The 14,981-nt window shown below is 38.3% G+C and overlaps 2 protein-coding genes and 1 pseudogene across 2 annotated transcripts; 2 read left to right on the top strand and 1 right to left on the bottom strand.

Moving 5' to 3' along the window:
- Nucleotides 1-2,665, top strand: LOC113773873 (patatin-like protein 3). Its single transcript, XM_027318476.1, has 2 exons — nt 1-1,333; nt 1,847-2,665. The coding sequence occupies exons 1-2, from the start codon at nt 326-328 to the stop codon at nt 2,231-2,233; spliced, it is 1,395 nt and encodes a 464-aa protein (XP_027174277.1). The 5' UTR covers nt 1-325; the 3' UTR covers nt 2,234-2,665.
- A 1,909-nt stretch (nt 2,666-4,574) lies between these two features.
- LOC113774394 lies at nt 4,575-5,375 on the top strand (annotated as a pseudogene).
- Nucleotides 5,376-5,627: 252 nt separating this feature from the next.
- Nucleotides 5,628-14,156, bottom strand: LOC113773575 (casein kinase 1-like protein HD16). Its single transcript, XM_027318210.1, has 17 exons — nt 13,971-14,156; nt 12,659-13,132; nt 12,265-12,390; nt 12,112-12,185; nt 11,940-12,009; nt 11,811-11,866; nt 11,568-11,639; nt 11,336-11,430; nt 11,139-11,205; nt 10,942-11,071; nt 10,619-10,837; nt 10,395-10,525; nt 7,148-7,322; nt 6,970-7,060; nt 6,503-6,660; nt 6,217-6,405; nt 5,628-6,133 (listed from the first exon to the last, which is right to left on the bottom strand). The coding sequence occupies exons 2-17, from the start codon at nt 13,073-13,075 to the stop codon at nt 6,074-6,076; spliced, it is 2,130 nt and encodes a 709-aa protein (XP_027174011.1). The 5' UTR covers nt 13,076-13,132; nt 13,971-14,156; the 3' UTR covers nt 5,628-6,073.
- Between the last annotated feature and the right edge of the window lie 825 nt (nt 14,157-14,981).

The raw sequence follows: 14,981 nt of genomic DNA, 5'->3' as shown, positions 1-14,981 counted from the left end.
CTCACCACCACCATCCCTTCCCCACCCACCCACCAGAAAGGAAAAAAAAAACCCATATCCTTAGGCCTCCCCACTTCTATTCTATTTATACACTCGTTAGCCTCTATATCTTCCCCTCATTCCTCTATAATAAACCCAATCCTTTCCCTATTTCTTTTTCTTCTTCTTCTAGCTAGCTAGGAGCTAGCTAAGCCAGTTGAACCATTAATATTTGTTGAGGCGATTTCAATCTTACCTTAAACGTAGAACCAAGTACTACATTAATCACTCCTAAGTCAGTCCCCTCCCCTCCAATACAAGAATATCCACAAACAAGAAGGAGATAATGGCGGCAGCTGCAGTATCCACCACCACCACCACAGCTTCATCAATGCTTCATCAGTTGGAGTGCAACATGGACGTGGACAAACTCACTTGTGAAATCTTCTCCATCCTCGAAAACAAGTTCCTTTTTGGGTACGACGATCCCAAGTTCGTTTCCCACCTCCCCAAAATTAATACTACTCCTCCTGCTACTGCTGCCCCTGCTGCTGCTGCTTCTCCCCTCAGCACCAAGCACTTCCCAGGCGGCCGCGGCAAAGTCCGAATCCTCTCCATTGATGCTGGTGGCTCCACCGACGGCGTTCTTGCTGCCAAGTCTCTGGCACACTTGGAGGCCACCCTCTGCCGCAAATCCGGAAACCCAAATGCCCGCGTTGCTGACTTCTTCGACGTCGCCGCCGGCGCCGGCGCAGGAGGCATCCTCGCCGCTCTGCTCTTTACCCGGGGGAAGGATGGAAGGCCCCTGTTCACCGCCGACGAAGCTCTCAAGTTTGTCCTGCACAATGCGGGGAAATTCTCCAGTCCGTCGGCACCCGCTGGGATACTCCGACGGGTATTCCGGCCGGCGAAGGCAGAGAAGCTGTTTGGCAAGGTGTTCGGGGAGTTGACTTTGAAGGACACGTTAAAAGCGGTGCTGATCCCCTGCTACGACCTGGGGACGGGTGCACCGTTCCTGTTTTCGCGCGCTGATGCGTTGGAAATGGACGGGTGTGACTTCAAGATGGCGGAAGTTTGTGGGGCCACGACCGCTAGCCGGGCCGTGGGGCTGAGGTCAACGGATGGGAGAAAGAAGATGGCGGCCGTTGGTGGTGGGGTGGCCATGAGCAATCCAACGGCTGCAGCTATCACTCACGTGCTGAATAACAAGCAAGAATTCCCGTTCTGCAAGGGAGTGGAGGATTTAATAGTGGTGTCTTTGGGCAATGGTGAAATGGATTGCGCCGTCGGAAATCACTGGAATTCTTCGCCGGCGGAGTATGTTAGGATCGCCGGAGACGGGGCTGCCGACATGGTATGTACTTATTACCCGCATTTTGTATTTAATAAATGGAGTTTTTCTTTTAAAAATTAATCTTTTTTCAAACAGGGAAGAAGAAATCAATGGGGGATTAATTAATATTAATTAAAATTTATTTTTGTATGAGCAACAGATAGAGTTAATAACAAGCGTTTTACAATTGGAAATGGGAATGATAATTATCCTTCATCCATTGATGATTCTTGTTAATGCCTTTTTGGATGGTCCCAATAAAGAAAGAATTGTGGAGTTGTAGTGGTAATAATAATAATTAATAATTAATAATTAATGATAATGATGATGCACTAACCAAGATTCGACTCAAAATTGTGGAAGCAACAAAGCAAGTCTTTACTCAAGTCCTAAATTAAAAAAAGGAAAACATAAAAATTAAAAGAAAGATTTTGAAAAGTTGATTATCCTTTGATGGCTTTTTTTTAGTAGGTGAGCTCATGAATGCAGTAAGCATTAAATAATAGTAGTTGTGTGTAAATTGTATGATCACAGGTGGATCAAGCAGTATCCATGGCATTCGGGCAGTGGCGGGGAAGCAACTACGTGAGGATTCAGGGAAATGGAATTGTGGGCAAGAGAAGCCATATTAGTAGCAGTAAAAGGGATGATGATCGAAAGGCTCCGAAGAGGAAGCTGGACATAATTGCGGACCAGATGCTGGAGCAAAAGAATGTAGAATCTGTGTTGTTTCAAGGGAAGAAGTTGGTTGAGAGCACAAATCTGGAGAAGCTGGAATGGTTTGCCGGGGAGGTACTCAAGGAGCAAGAATGGAGAAAAACCAGCAGCGTTTTACCACCTGTCATCTTGAAACAGTCCTCGCCATCTTCACCGCCTAGATCATCTTCTGCCACCACTCTGTCAACCCTCTCTTCCTGTTAATCAATCAATCAATCCATTTAATTAATCAATTAATTAGGACCCATGTATGCATTGCGTATCATGTTAACCCCTACTTTACTTACTTTACTAGTCACTACTCACTAGTAGTACATGTTTCTCACTGAATTTGTATGGCGTGTGGATTCCTAGTTTAGATGAGTTGAGGACTTCATTCGATGTTTTGAGGTCCTAAAGACGATTTGAGAGACACAGCCCTCTGCAGGCTGCAGTTAACTCAGCGATGTATGTGTCTAGACATCCGAGTTTATTGGTGCTGATATTCTAGCTGATCAGTGCTTGAGTTGAGATCTATTCCAGACTATGTTTTTCTTTTCTTTTCTTTTGAATCTGTATATCCAGAGATTGATTGAAAGATCGGGGGATCAACTGTCTTCTTGGCTTGTAATGTATATATATTTGCCATTTCTGCAATGCTGAGTAGCTACTACACTTAATGATTCACCGCCGTCCAATTCATTGCGTTCTATTTGCAGTAATTACTACTAACTACACCTATTTTGTATAGTTGTCATTCATCCAACGCTGACAGTTTATACACTGTCAGTGTGAGAAATATTAACATCGACTTCTTGTTTTTTTGTTCGTTCCTATTTTGTCACCAGAAGTTGCCATTTTTGTTCGTTCCTATTTTGTCACCAGAAGTTGCCATTTTTCCAACTAAAACAAGATTTTTTTTTGCTTCGACGCAAAGAATTATACTTGAAACGCTTGTGTCTTGATAAGCAAAATTGAAATGTTAATTGCATTTTACTTCTTTATAATGTCATTTTTAACGTATAGTCTAATAAATGATAACTATATAATAAAAATGATAATGAGATTGCCGCTTCTTCACTTTCCTACACTGACAGTATATACACTATCACCGTTTGATGCATGATATATGTGCAAAAGTTGAATTTGCAAATTCATATTTTGCATAGTTATCATTCATCCAACGCTAACAGTGTATACACTGTTGGTGTAAAAAAGATTAATCCATTATATTACAGGTTGTTTAAAGAAAGAAAAAAAAAATAGAAGAACCAAAAGCAAAGATAAACTCTCTATTTCATTTTTTGGCAGAAAAATGAAGGTTAAACAAGTAAAGATGGAACTTTAAAACTCAGGTTTCTGATTCTTTTTTGTTTGTTTCCTGGAAAAAATCCGAATCCAACAGTTTGGCAGAAATTCTTAACAAAGTAAAATTTGTCGTGAGAGGATTTGGGACTTAGATTGGTTGTCATTCTGATCAGGCTGCGAATAGGAACAGATACAACACCTTTGGGAAAGAATTGATAGTTCCAGGGTATCTAGCCCTAGCATTTTTGTCTGAGCAACTTCGTAAATTTGGGTTTAGGTTAGGGATACAGCTGAAACGTGCAAAAGTTATGCTTGAAAAATCAAACTGCATCACGTCATGCAACTTTTACAAATCATCCAGGCTTTAACGAATCCTGAAGGTTCAAGAATAGATTCATGTTCAGTTTATTTGAGTTCGAGAAAAGTTCGATCTTGTAATAAATATTAAATAATAGAGCTTGAACACAATATTAGACTCGTTTAATAATCGAGCAGAGCACGAATCTATTCGTGAACTATTCGAATAGATTTGTGAACACATATATAATTATAAATAATAAATAAATACCAGTGTAAATAATATTTAATAATAATAATATTATTATATACACAGTATCTTTCTCAAAAAAAGCAATTAATCATATATAAATTAGTATTATTTATTTTTTAAAACAAAGAAATATAATTAAACTTATCCTAAATCACGTATTATATTTCAGAAAGTGTGATTAGATCATTTTTAGACTCAAATTCGAGCTTCGAATTGGACTCATTTAGCTTAATGAGCCGAGCTCTAATTCATATTTGAACATTTATACAGATTAATGAATCGAATTCGAGTAACATTTATAACTCGTTTAATATTTGATCGAGCTCAATCTATTTTTGTACTAATATACGAACAGAGTTTGAACGTCAAATATTCGACCCGTTAAAAGGTTCAAGTGAAGAAGGCATGCGAATCCATCCATCTAGATTGATTGGATTGGTAAATCCAACATCCGATGCATAACCCGAATTGGAATGTTAGTGTTAATGCAGGAATCCAAAATAGATACACCATTGGCAATGCAAATACTCCACAAATAGAGTTTAATTTATACATCTGTTGCTGCTACTAATATAGTAGAATACTACATATAGAGTAGAGTATATAAATCCATTGTTGGAGCCATGGCCGCCTCCGCCACCATTCCTTCTCCTTCAGGTCGTGCTTTTTCCTTTTACTGAATTGCCAGCCTAAAATTTACTACATAGAATGAAACTGGTAGTTACTGTTGTATAACTTGCTTCTATCTTTGTTGTGATGGAGAGATTTCGGGGGCCTTTATATTTGGGTGGGATAAGCTAACTGATAAATGATGCCTCTGGTCTATCAAATCCTTCGTCTAAGGGCTGAAGACGACTAGTTACCTGTTCCAGACAGGGAACAGTACAGGGGAGATGATTTTCCTGAAGCGCATTCAGACGCCAAGTTTTTCATAACAAAGTCCTATAGTAAAAGCATCAAAAATGGTGTGTGGGCTAGCACACCTAGTGGAAACCAAAAATTGGATGCAGCTTATGAGGAAGCCCAAGAGAAATCTGGCAGATGCCCTGTTTTCCTCTTGTTCTCTGTGAGTTCTTGCAGTGTGGTTTGCCTTGGCTACTTCCTTCTAGTCGTTACTCGTTATACATTAGTTCGGTACTTAAGTTGTCTGGAATTTCCCAGGTCAATGCCAGGGGGCAGTTTGTAGGTCTTGCTGAAATGGCAGGTCCTGTTGATTTTGACAAAAGTATGGCGTACTGGCAGCAGGAGAAGTGGACTGGTTGCTTTCCTGTAAAATGGCATATCATCAAAGACGTCCCTAATAGGATGTCGAGGCATCTCACTCTTGAAAACAACGAGAATAATCCTGTAACAAACAGCAGGGACACTCAACAGGTGTGTTAAAATGATATTTTGTTCTGCAGGTTTCATTCAAGCAGGACATGGAATTTGGATGATTTTGAGTTCTATGAATGGCGTCAAAGGGCAATGGAGGAGAAAAGGGTCAAGCTGAAGCAGTTCAAAGGGTGATACTTTGTTCTGATGCACCTAAGAACAAAGGGTGGAAGAACTCAAAACCTATGGCTTTTGCTGAAAACCTGGAATTATGCACCCCTCCGCTTCAATTACAAGTCGATGTACCCTCAGAGAAAAAGATAAGAGAAGTTTCTCAGTTGTTGTTGAACTGTTAAGCGGACAGAAAATTCCTCGTTTTGCTTGAAACAAATAGCTATTCAGCTCATTCAATGTGAAACTATTGCAGAGAATGCCAGATACCACAAATAATGCTAAGTTCATACCCTCTCATTCAGGCACAAATTTCTGGATGCCATTCAGATACCACAAATAATGTACCAAAAACTTGTATCACGTCAAAAGACTTGTAGGTTCCAGTGGCTCTTTTAACATTTTATATCAGTGGCCAATGAACTACCACATATATTGGAGCAAAAACAATATAATTTTTTCTGTGTGCATGCTCTTGCACTTCATGTCACTCACTAGGCAACCCCCTTTTTTTTTTTTTTTTTGGCTTGCAAATTTCTGTTCTCCTGGTTCTCCATTTCACAGAGGCACATAGGAGAATATACAATAGTAAAGTAAACATCTTCTGCCAAAGCTAAGCCGCCAATGGATGACTTTGATGAGAAGCATTAAATCTTAGCTTTCAAAATTTAATTTTGATCCCAATTACACAGAAAGACAAGGTTTACCACCTTCAGTGCCCTTTAGCAAACAGTGCGCCCATAGCAGATTGACGCAATGTACAGATTTTTGGACCACTTTTCCTGCCAAAGAAACAATTTACTTGAGAACGGCTTTAAGGGCAGTAAATAGGAAATAAAGCACACTTTTTCTTCTTTTTAATTACCTTCACATGGGTGCTTGGGAAAGCAGACGTGCGTAGCGTCTCTTGAGTCTCATCCATCATTTTTCGCCTCGGTATACTCAATATGAAGGCTGCTTGGTCAGCAGTAGCAGCCATAGAGGTTATTCTGTAACCGCTCTCCCAACGCCTGTGAATTCCTTCACTAGGGTACAGGAAATCAAGCTCCACAACCTAGCATCCAGAAAGGCCAGTACCATGAACTCTTTTAGACATGCTGATAATTGGGAAGGCACAACAAAGTTAATTGAAACTTGAAGTCATGCCATACCTGTTCAGAATATCCCGAGTTTCTAGACATTACAACACCCCACCGACTGCCAGCAGTAGTCATGGAGGTGACATGGAAACCTTCCTTCCACTTCTTATTTATCCATTTGAATGGAAATGACTCGCTCACTTTGTAAGACTGTTGGGTATAAGGAGTTCCTAGACGAAAATAAAACAATCATTTAGAAACAATACAAGGCAATACACCAAGTGAATAATAAGAGTAAATCGCATTCAAAATGTTGATAGCAGATAAACAAGGGAAGACTATCAAGCAATGATGCCAAAGTATAAACAGGGTAACCACACAACCCACCATCAAAAATAAAAACGTTTACAGCTACACAAAAATCCATTTAGAAAATAAAAAATTTGTGTGGCTTGCCGTTGCCCTCAAACAATGTAACGAATGAAAAGAAATGCATATAGGAACAGATTCAGAGGCTCGGACAAATTTTGCTGACCAACCTTTAGACATAACAACTAAAGAACTTCCATTAGCAGCACCAGCTATTGAGCTAATGTAATAGTTCTTCTCCCACTGTTCCATGATCCAATCCTAATTACAGCCAGAACATGTACATTCAGAACAAATATCATCTCGCGGAGGAGTAAAAAATGGTCATGGCCCAAAATCATAACTAACCTTATGCAAGAAGACAGCTGAAAGCTCATACACCTGAGACGAGAAACCAGTTCCTGCATCCATGATAAGGGCCCAAAGATTTGCAGCCGAGGCCACACAGCTAATGTACAGACCATCTTCATTGCCCTTGTCTACATGCTGGCGAAGTCTTGAATCTGCTACATTGTAGTGATATCTGCAAATCCAATAATATAGACCATTATTGGTAAGCAAAAAACAGCTGAAAACAATTAAGTGTTACCATTTGGCCGAGTCGTTGTGTGAATAAAAGTATATGAAACAATGCATGATACTATATATACCATAACGTACTTAATGAAAGTTTCATCAACCCGATTAAATAAATCAGAGACAACTGCCAAGTAAGGCCATACTCAAAATTCCTGTACAGATCGACTTAAAAATTTTCCACAGCAGAAGAATTCATGCACAGAAAATCATCAGATTCAGAAGAGAGAGAAACAAATAGTAATAATGAAGATGATGACTATTATTATTAAATACTACGCATCATCATCACCATTGACCACCTTACACCATAAACTGTCACTCCATCCAAAACATACAAGAAAACCGAGAAAAGATATGATTTTGAAAACATGTAACATTCATAATGACATAATTAGGTTCAAATCTTTCTAGGCAAAACCAAAATCTGAGTCATTTATACTTAATTTTGCCTTGTGGCACAATAGGAATAAAAGCAACACCTACAAACTACTGAGCAATCAAAAGACAAGAAAGAGATTGTGCGCTCTTACATTTCACCCTAGACTAATGATTCTATAGATTCCTGTCTGAACCCAACAAGGGAACAATATGAAAGGGGAACGAGAGATAAATAAAATAACCAATGAGAGATCTATGGAATTGATAGACAATAACATAAGAAACACGTCAATTGATAGAACACTTCCTGCTATGGTTTTCCATCAAAAGCAAAACACAAAATGGAATCTCAGTTTCCATTGTTACGAAAGATAACGAAGGGAACGACACAATACAAAATTCAGGACAAACAAGAAAAGAAATGAATAAAGAGGCCATCAAGTGAGTTCTTTTAACAGAAGAACGTCTTGCACATTTTCAAGTAGGGAAAATACTTTCTCTCACACACTCCAAGTGAAAGGCAAATCAGTAGTATCACTTTAACGTACATGAGTTCTTAACTCCATCAATAATTAGAAATTTATTAAATCCATCATGGTAGAAAAAGTCCCATCTGGACAAATCATACAGCTGTCATGACAAATGACCGCTGAAACATATTCCCTAGCTAACTTCATAGTTGAAATCATATAGCTTTGAAATAAATCTTTCTCAAACTCAAGCACCATGGTTAATAGCTCACTGCTCTTCCAACAAGTTTCCAGAGTCGTAAAAGACCGGAAAGATAATGAACAAAGAGGATTGGATGTCTATGCCTGGACTACAAACAAGCATGGCTAAGTCTGAATTGTATGCTGCTGGAGTTTCTCAGGAACAGTTTACAGAAAGTAGTACTGGTTTTGGTATCAAAATGGGAAGGCTACAGTCTTGGTATAACTTTGATATCTACTAGACTACAGCAGATTGTTACCTATCCTTAAAAAAAGTTACAAATAGAACACAAAATTTGGCAGTGAGGAAGTTATCTTATGCAAGCAGGCTCACCAGTATGAAATCTGTTTTAAATAATTTGCTTGTTGGGAAGTACTTTTATTCTTCCAAAATTGTTTATATAAAAACTTGAAAGTACACTTTGTTTATTGTGGTGATCTGGAGCTGAGTTGAAACCTACTTCTGCCAAAGTTAGAATGGAGTTAGTTCGCAAGCCAATAAAAGCAGGATTGGGAGTAATAAAACCTGGAGACTTGAAATAAAGCTCTTTGATGCTGTCATACTTTCCGCTTTGGTTTGTCCCAAAATTCATGCTACCTAGAATGGATAAAACTTCTCACCCTACTTACAAACTTATGCTCCATCTTGTCAAATGAAATAAATTTCAGAAACTCTTTTGGACCATGTGGCTGTTCATTGTAGCATTGTGAAGGAGTTGAACGGTATTATAGTCAGGCTGGAGAAACATCATCAATTCTCATTACTATAAAGCATTCCTGAGGGAGCTAGATTTCCCTAGTTATGGTCCTCTCCTTTCACTAAACTTTTCTGAATCAAATAGATCTGACGTTTGACAAATGGATACTTCTCTGAATCAAATGGACTTTACTAAACTTTTAGTTACTAAAAGTTTAGTAAACACATACTTTTCTGAATCAAATGGATCCCTGCAGACATTTTCACATAAAGCAAATATTTGCCCCCAAACTTCCAGTATTAAAACATAGTCATTCAGGCACTGAACTCTGATACTTCTCTGAATCAAATGGACTTTACTAAACTTTTAGTTACTAAAAGTTTAGTAAACACATACTTTTCTGAATCAAATGGATCCCTGCAGACATTTTCACATAAAGCAAATATTTGCCCCCAAACTTCCAGTATTAAAACATAGTCATTCAGGCACTGAACTCTGTTCAACCTTGAAGCATTCCCTATGTGCCAACCTAGACCAATTCGAGTTTCTCAGTAGGAAATGATTATGGGACTTTGTTAAATGCAAGCCCAACACAAATTGAAAAAAAAAAAAAAAAAAAGCACATAAATAGCACCTGACTAGCAAAAGCGTTTCCAGAAATCATAAATGGTATGTGTATGTATGTCTTAGATGTATATCATACATATAATTCATGTTAGAAGACCTCTAAAAGGAAATTAGTTGTGAGAAGGAAATTTGGGTACGTGCACATCGCTCAATTTAGTTAAGTATGTGTTTTACAAAATTTCATCTGATGTTAGTTACCAAAAGCAAACCATAACATCTACAGAATAATAAACTAGCAATTAGACTTGAATGCTCTTACTTCTATCTCATTCATTACGATGTGCCATAAATTCTGCTTAAAGTCCTACGCAGGTGACATGCATGTTTCCCATGAAAAGCCATATTGAGGTTTTTGTAACTGAAGTATATTAAAACTCTTAGCACAGAAATTCAGTCAATATCTTCCATCTCCTACTATTGTTCATCAGAAGTAAACTGCCTTGTCTGCCTACTTCTCCAAAAAAAACAAAAAAAGGCAAGAAGAATCCACTCTTTCAAAATTAAATGGTTGAAAGATCAACTCTACTCAAATACTGATTGGTCATGTAGAAGTCCAGAAGGCCGATTTGCATGCCATGACAAATAAATAAAAAAATATCTTACCGTTGCTTCATCGGTCGCCGTGCATTATACACTGAGATCCACTGGGTAGCAGGGCTACCCAGTCGTACTTTCTTCTTTGGTTGCTCATCTTCTTCCAAGTTTATAAGAAGCCTTCCCCGTTTCTGCCCAACCTGACCACAGTGAAAAAATAACAAACTTGATATATTAGGGCTTTAGATAAATGAAAGAGTACAATCACAAACGGAGCAATCCATATAAATAACCTTAAGGGCTCCATCAATTCTTATTGGTCTCAGCGTTGTGCATGGTTCAATAAGACTTTCAAAGAAAGATATCAATTTTGAATAATTCGGCTCCTCGTCAAATTTCATATTTGTCACAGCCTCAAGAAACTGCTTGAATGGAGCTGGGCAAAAGCAGCACATCAGCTCAGGAGAAGTTGCCATTTTCTTCTTACAAACAAGAAAACTTTTGTTGTCACCCTGTCGTATTCCAAAATAGAAAATAAGAGCAAGATATAATTAACTTCATCTAAGCAGAGACTTAAAAGGGAAAAAAAAAAATAGGCGCCAGAATGCCAATTCACCTGATACCCTTGCCAGGGTAACCTTCCCTTGATGAGAAATATCAATGTGTATGCCAGTGACTCAAGATCATCCCTCCGACTTCCTGTTCGACCCAAATGTGCATGAACACTAGCATATCTTATTGTGCCCCTGCGAGAGAAGGTTGTTAATAACTTCTAAGCAACTTGATTTGGTGATGCTGCTGAATTCAACATACCTGAATATGTCTGGCCTCTGGTCATAGTCAACATGCTGACCAGATGATGCATCTTTCCACCTAGAAGCTGATCAACAATGTAATGACCGAGAAGCAATGATTAGACATATAAACAAGGGAGGATGCTGGAAGTAAAATCTAATGCTTCACAATAGAAGTCGCAAGTGTGAGACAGTGAGGAAGAGGCAGCAACAAACCTAGACCAAGATCAATGAGATATAGCTTCTTTTCGTCAGGAGTTCCAGGTTGGCCAAGTAAAAAGTTCTCTGGCTTCACATCTCCATGAACAAAACTGGGTGAAGGTATTCACAGTTAATAAAACCAGATAAAAAGTGGAAGCTAAAATGGAGTAATAATCTAATGAATGTTGTCTCTAACAACCTCACAGGATAAAGAGGTGGAGCGTGACAAAAGATCACATGAACTCACCCTTTCAAGTGAAGCTTTTCGAGAATAGATATTGCCTCCACTGCAATACAAGCCACCATATTTGGTGACATCCTGTTGCAGGTGCCAATTGTTAGAGCATGATTAGCATGCACAAGCAAAGAAAATCGACGCATCTGCTTTCAAGAGTGATGAAACAAAACGCGCTTGTATGTGCACGTGATTTTGTATCTTTGTGAGTGTGTTAGAGAGAGAGAGAGAGAGAGAGAGATTCTTTTTTCTTACGATTGTCCTAAAGAATTCCAAACGTCCCAAAGACTAGGTCCAAGCATGTCCATGACCTAAAGTGTGCAGTTATTAGCATAGGTACAGCAACAAATCCTTATCCCAAAAAAGTAAGCATACAAAATTTACCAGAATGTAAAAATCTCCTTGACGTCCCTTGTAATGAACCCCGGGGATCCCATAACATCCATTTAAGGTGCTGTTCAAAAAAAGGGCAATACATTTAAAGAACAAGATGTAGAGACTGAAAACTTTGATCAGCCAGATGAGTAACATCAAGAAATAACAGCAAAGAGCTTACTTGTACACCTGCCATTCATAAGGAGGACCATAATTGCAGCCCTTACTGTTCCGGTGCTCAAACTTAAGTCCGACCTACAAAAGCAGTCACATGAGACACTGTGGGATATAAGAGATCAACTACTATATGCAGCCACCAGTTACATAATGATACCTCTACCGCATCAGGTCCTGTTCTTTCAGTGCCACCACTAACCCGTCGGCCAACATAGACTTGGCCAAAGCCACCCTTGCCTAATTTCCTCTCAGTCTTGTATATAGGAGAGTTACCCACTTGTACCTGTTCAAAGCAGCAAAAGAAATAACATGAGAATACCTATTAGGTTATACCATGATGTTATCCAATCCAACTTATGAAAAGGAACAATCAAGAAACTCTTAAAAAAATAATAAAAACTTGGAAAAAAAATCCTGCAGTCATTTTATGGAGCAGAATAGATAATTTCAAGCAGCTTCAGAACGACTCGCTTGATAGCTCGTTGCTCAGACTTCTGAGTTCTGAGAACTAAAAATTTGTAGTAAAACAAAATGAGCAAGCAGGAAGATACCCTCTCTGGTACCGGAGTTGTGCTTGCTTCCTCTTCGGCTCCCAGTATTTTGTCAGCACTCCCACCATCCATTGCAATATCTTTGTCTGCAGCCCCCTCAACTCTATTCAAAGCAGGTTCCACGGCCCCGGGCGCAACTGCTTGAGGTAGAACTTCACAAGGTGGCTCTGGGTCTAAATCAATCAACCTAATCCCTCTGCCTCTACCAGCGGCGGCTGGCCTGGCAGGTGTTGCTGCTGAAGGCCCTTTAGCTACAGCTGCAGCATTACCTCTGCCTCTTCCTCCGCCTCTCCTCCTGGTTCTGTTCTGAGTGGGTTGTTGTACGAGCCAATTTTCCTCTTGAAAAGTGGGTTGAGCAGCAGGCTGGAGATCACCAAGCCGTTTCGATCTCCGCGCTCCACTACGCAGCTCTGGCATCGTCACCCATGCAAGTCACGTCAACGTGATTCCCTGGCCTTTCCTTCAGAATCTTCACTGACCCAAGAAAGAAAAACAAGTGCTTGAGTAAGTGATTGCACAGAAAAGATAAACCGCCTATAATAGTACATAAAAGCAACAAAACCATTAAATTCATAAAGCATACACCAATGCCAAAAGAAGCAGATACTCAAATAGGAAATCTTGACTTAAACACGTAAAGATTGGATCTTTTGCACATTTGAAACCCACACAAATAACCCCAGGTAGTTCTTAATTACAAGCATATCACTGAACGGAGAGAAGCCTATGTTTTATCTTATATCCCAAAAGGTTAATTCTAAACATGCAAAATGAAGCAGCAAAGCAGAAATCTGAGAAGCTGCCATACCCACAAAGGTTCAGTCAAAATGCATGTACTAATAAAGGAACATTGCATTTCGAAACTCTAATAAGAAAATCTTTTGGAGCAAAGAAGCAACAGCATTGAAAGCAAGTAAAAACGCTGCATGCAAGATTTCTTGGTTCTGCTGTATCCACTGCCTAATTTCGTCTGAACTCAATAAAATTATATTCAAATAAACAATGAGGAAAAAAAATTGCAAAAACGCAAAAAAAAAATTTTTTTTTTTGAAGCTCACAAAAAAAAAACATACTACTACTAGACATAACAGGAAGATCAAAAAAGTAATTAATAAAAAGTAAAGGCAAGAATCACAAAGGAAAAGTAAAAGAAAAAAAAGGAAGCCTCCGATCAGGATGAACTCAACAGAAGAACTTGAACCGATCATCGCATAAGGTATAAATTGAACAGCAATCATCGCACATTGAAACCAGCATGAAAATAAAAAGAAAAACCGAAATAAGCCAAAGAAATTGAGCAGATGGATCGTACCTGAGAAAGTGGGAAAAGCAAGAGGATCGGCGAGAAATCCCAGAAAAAATGAAGTGGGATTGATGAATTTGAAGGAGCGACGAATCAGAGATCTTGAGTAGACGCAACCCTTTATTTATCTGTAATCTAATTGGGATTATTTCTCGAAAAGTTAGAATTTTTAAAATTAAAAAAAAAAAAAAAAAAAAGAAGAAGAAGAAGAAGAAACGGCAAGGGAAAAAGGAAAATCAAAACCTTATCAGGAGAAGCTTATTATTAGTATTAAGCAGCAGCTTTCCCTGGATTATCAATCCTTGGTTTTATTTATTAGTTATTTATTTATTCATTTTTATTGGTAACGGATGGTGGAAGAATTGAGAAGAGAAAGAGAAGGGGGCTGATGATGGATAGATCATATCATATAGATAGATAGATTAGATAGAATGGGTTAAAAAAAAAAAAGAAAAGAAAAGAAAAAGAAATGAAAGAATGAAGGGAAGGAAAAGGAAGGGGACTCGTGAGTGCTGCTGTGGCTTTGTTGTTGTTGGGGGAAGAAGTAGAAGTGCAAGTACGTCTCCTACTAGTAGTACGTTGGATGACTGTGTAGATACTTATACTGTGACTCTGTGAGTAATATGTATATCTATTATGTTTACCACTAGTGCTCTGTTACTTTGGTATTTCTCTCTATTTATATATGTATATATATATATATATAATAACAAAAGAGAAAATGTACTTTTTCTGCGCTTAAATTGGGACATTTGACAAAAGATAATAAACCCTCTGGTACTTTGGTATTAGTAAGTAGTAGGGTATTTCTCTCTATTTATATTTATTATTTTTTGGTATATATATATATAGTAGCAAAAGAGAAAAAGTGCGTCTGCTGCGTTCGAATTGAAAGATTTGATAAAAGATAATAATTTCTTTCGAATCCCTTTACCTTTAATTGTTTCGATTATTTAGAAAGTTTTTGAATTTATAAATCATATATTATTTTAATATTTAAAATATATTTAAATAAATATT

The sequence above is a fragment of the Coffea eugenioides genome, chromosome 6, assembly GCF_003713205.1.
Source record: "Coffea eugenioides isolate CCC68of chromosome 6, Ceug_1.0, whole genome shotgun sequence".
Classification (NCBI taxonomy): domain Eukaryota; kingdom Viridiplantae; phylum Streptophyta; class Magnoliopsida; order Gentianales; family Rubiaceae; genus Coffea; species Coffea eugenioides.
Note: the sequence above shows the minus strand (reverse complement) of the source record. Positions and strands in the feature narration are given on the sequence as shown.

Excerpts from the sequence above, each read along its gene's own strand:
- LOC113773873 (XM_027318476.1), top strand. The coding sequence starts at position 326 with ATGGCGGCAGCTGCAGTATCCACCACCACCACCACAGCTTCATCAATG. Across the intron at positions 1,334-1,846 it reads GAGACGGGGCTGCCGACATG|GTGGATCAAGCAGTATCCAT; the intron begins GTATGTACTTAT and ends GTATGATCACAG.
- LOC113773575 (XM_027318210.1), bottom strand. The coding sequence starts at position 13,075 with ATGCCAGAGCTGCGTAGTGGAGCGCGGAGATCGAAACGGCTTGGTGAT. Across the intron at positions 7,061-7,147 it reads CAGCTGTCTTCTTGCATAAG|GATTGGATCATGGAACAGTG; the intron begins GTTAGTTATGAT and ends GGCTGTAATTAG. Across the intron at positions 6,134-6,216 it reads TCCCAAGCACCCATGTGAAG|GAAAAGTGGTCCAAAAATCT; the intron begins GTAATTAAAAAG and ends TTTCTTTGGCAG.